Source organism: Gadus chalcogrammus, chromosome 17 (assembly GCF_026213295.1).
Source record: "Gadus chalcogrammus isolate NIFS_2021 chromosome 17, NIFS_Gcha_1.0, whole genome shotgun sequence".
Lineage (NCBI taxonomy): Eukaryota > Metazoa > Chordata > Actinopteri > Gadiformes > Gadidae > Gadus > Gadus chalcogrammus.
This window is the reverse complement of record NC_079428.1, coordinates 17,668,775-17,672,365: the sequence shown is the minus strand read 5'-3', so window position 1 is coordinate 17,672,365 and position 3,591 is coordinate 17,668,775. Positions and strand designations below refer to the sequence as shown.

At 44.7% G+C, this 3,591-nt stretch overlaps 1 protein-coding gene across 2 annotated transcripts; it reads right to left on the bottom strand.

Moving 5' to 3' along the window:
* Window positions 1–560: 560 nt before the first annotated feature.
* Window positions 561–2,900, bottom strand: LOC130369658 (zinc finger protein 239-like). Of its 2 annotated transcripts, none has more exons than XM_056575165.1 (2): window positions 2,559–2,900; window positions 561–1,794 (listed from the first exon to the last, which is right to left on the bottom strand). In XM_056575165.1, exon 2 carries the CDS (start codon window positions 1,434–1,436, stop codon window positions 624–626), a length of 813 nt encoding a protein of 270 aa, XP_056431140.1. In that variant the 5' UTR covers window positions 1,437–1,794; window positions 2,559–2,900; the 3' UTR covers window positions 561–623. The 2 variants fall into 2 exon arrangements, with proteins under 2 accessions (XP_056431140.1, XP_056431141.1); XM_056575166.1 differs by lacking the exon at window positions 2,559–2,900 and having other exon boundaries at window positions 561–1,513; window positions 1,641–2,538.
* Window positions 2,901–3,591: the final 691 nt, after the last annotated feature.

Below are 3,591 nucleotides of genomic sequence, written 5' to 3'. Positions count from 1 at the left end.
ACGGTAATGACAATGTCGTGGCAATGTCAAGCATAACTTTAATATACAAATTATATGAACCCTGTTTGAATAATTAGTCAATTTCAATGAATTTCTATCCATTCTCCATGGGCCTAGAGATACCTCCCGCCCTCTCTAATTGAACGGTGTTAAGATAGTTTGCATTTGCAACTGTGGGCACCAAGTTTGATACTGAGGCCAATCCAGACTTCTTTGTTGTGTAGATTCCTTTAACTGTCTTGCAGCCATGTCCACTTCACCCATATTGTGAATTGCAATTTAACTTGGTCTCTCCTCTGGCCAATCCTAAACTCCACGAAGGCCCCTCCCCCTGACCTTTGTTTCCTTTGTATTTACCCACGATGTGAACGTTTCCTATAAGAATCATACACCCATCGTCTCATTGACTGTATGCTTGGTAACTTTGCTGCCTGTATCTTCCCCTGATCAAGCTCTACATTAAATCAAATATTTTGCTGTCAGAAGTGTCCTAGAAATAAGTTATTCACCACGGACATCAATTAATAAAAACAGAAAGTGAATCGAAATTTCGAAGCGTTTAATCGTGATGAAGAGAAAAACTAAAACCAGTAATTTCAACCAATACAGGACAGAGGTCTCAATCAAAGCGTCCCGTTACCCCGTGCCAAAGTGTGCTTGAGCATGTGCAAACGAAAATTGCTTGGGTCGCTGTAGCTGGCGTTGCAGTGCAGACACACGCAGGGCTTCTCCCCAGAGTGAGTCGTCATGTGGTTCTTGAGGATGTTATTCTGACTGAAGCGCATCGTGCATTGGTCACACTTGTAGGGCTTCTCGCCGGAATGAGTCCTCATGTGGATCTTCAGGTTGCCTTTCAGACTGAAGCACTTTGTGCATTGGTCACACTTGTAGGGCTTCTCCCCGGAGTGAGTCGTCATGTGGTCCTTGAGGATGTTATTCTGACTAAAGCGCATCGTGCATTGGTCACACTTGTAGGGCTTCTCGCCGGAATGAGTCCTCATGTGGATCTTCAGGTTGCCTTTCAGACTGAAGCACTTCGTGCATTGGTCACACTGGTAGGGCTTCTCCCCGGAGTGAGTCCTCATGTGGTTCTTCAGGATGTTATTCTGACTGAAGCGCTTCGGGCATTGGTCACACCTGTAGGGCTTCTCGCCGGAGGGAGTCCTCATGTGGACGATCATATTGGCATTGTAGGGAATAACCTTTCCACACAAGACACCGGGCCGGCCCTTGCTGCAGCCCTGATGCCCAGTCAGCTCCTCAAGGCGGAAGAGCCGCACACTGCAGTTCAGGCTCTTGGCCACGCTGTGGTCAGCTGACAGCGAGCTCAAGGCCTCCGCATCTGACGCGGCAAAGAGGGTGTCATGGCCGTCAACCGCCAGAGGGCCCTCCCCTTGTCCGTAGAAGCTCAGGATGCGCAGCTCCCCGCTGTGCATGGAGCCAGGGGCGTCCACACGCAGACTCTCCGAGGTGGCGCTGCGCTGCGTGCTGCAGTCTCTGATGTCATTTTCTTCTTCAGAGAGGAAAACAGAAAGAGAGAAAGTGATGTTTTTAATTAATTGTTTTCACAAAAGGTATACAGTATGTACTTTGTACACACTTGTGTGTTGGAAGAATTATATTTTGACATTCTTTCTAACTTCTATTTGTTGATTATGCATTTTCCTTGTCGCCCTTTGGATGGTCAAGATGGATGGCTCCTGCTGAGAAGGCAGAATCAAGTACATTCTCAGTTGATCAAGGTTGTTTTCTTGCATAGATGCAATGTGTATTACCAACCTACGGCGGGCATGCCTCTGTCACGTTAAAATTGTACCGGGGGCGGAAATTGTACCGGCCTACGTCATCGTTTGTTTACATCCTGACAACCTGACAACCTGCCCTGCAACAGACGACGCGATGCAGAAAACATGTTTCCAAACGACGAAATAACATAATACAGATAGCGGATCGCTATCTGAATTATGATAGATAGCGATAACACTTGTTTTTACTTTATATTTGTATTGTATTTAATTGTTTAATCGAAACAATAAAGAAAATTGCCCGCGAAACGGGCGATCGCGTCAAATGACGCGTCAAATCACGTAGGAAGGTTCTTGAGCATTCTAGACTATGAAACCTGCTTAAAACACTCAGTTTACTAGCTAAATTCGATTAAACAATTCAATACAATACAAATATAAAGTAAAAACAAGTGTTTTCTAGCGATCCGTTATCTGTATTATGTTTCAAGAACCCTCCTACGTCATTTGACGCGATCGCCCGTTTCGCGGGCAAAACATTTGTCATTTGACGCGATCGCCCGTTTCGCGGGCAATTTTTTTTACTGTTTCGATTAAACAATTAAATACAATACAAATATAAAGTAAAAACAAGTGTTATCGCTATCTATCATAATACAGATAGCGATCCGCTATCTGTATTATGTTATTTCGTCGTTTGGAAACATGTTTTCTGCATCGCGTCGTCTGTTGCCGGGCAGGTTGTCAGGATGTAAACAAACGATGACGTAGGCCGGTACAATTTTCGCCCCCGGTACAATTTTAACGTGACACCTCCACCAATATCCTCTTCAACCTTGATTGAAATGGTGTCTGGGGTCTGCTGCTTTCCACATAAAGAAGGAAACACACACAAGACATATTCTTTCATTTTCACAGAATAGTTGTCAATCCCCACTACCGACAGATTAGGCGTTTTCACACTGCCAAGCAGGTTCGGTCGTGGCTTGGCACGCCCTGCAATTTCAATGTCTTGCCTGCGTTTTTTTTTTTTGATTCAAGACCCTCGCATGCAAGAATGAGTTCACATCTGAATGTAGGCTAAAACGCGATTAACTATTTACAAGTGCAAAAATGCCAACATATTCTTTATTCTGCTAACGAGCAGTTCCTCGCTGTGACTGGACATGTGGGAGGAGCCAGGGGCGACCACACCCAGAATCTCTGAGGTGGCGCCACACTGAGTGCTACGGTCTCCGAAGGCATCGCAGTCTTCTGCAGACGGAGACAAAAAGGAAAAATTAATTGTTTTGATGCATTATTTGCATAAAGGGAGGCATTGCGTATTTGTACACGTGAAAGAAACTCTTTAAATGTCATATGTCATATTGACAGAGGGTTTAAAATGTGTACTGCTGACATAGATTCCAAGTTTTGGAGAGGGACGTCTCCTCCAGCACCCTCCTCCCTAGACTCAAAGCTCAAGTTGTTGGCCAGGTTAAGGACACTCAACGAACACCAGCGCAAAGTGACCTGATCACCACATGACGAGCAAGGCAAGCGCAATAATTCTATTTTGACACTGAAAAGCAACAACGTGTCCTTCCCTCTAAGCTGATCAGCTAACATTCATACATTATGAATTCAGCAATGTTTGAGAATGGTAAACCAGCTCATATGGCATCTGTCTTGAAACCCTTCTGGGCTCTTGACTGATTTCATCTTTGAAATGCAACTCCCAAGTTTGACTCATGTTTTAGCAGGGCGCTGGTCATTATGCTTTTCAAAAGAGGACCAGGCTTTTTAGCGCAGGTAGAATCAAGTACATTCTCAGTTGATCAAGGTTGTTTTCTTGCATAGATGCAAT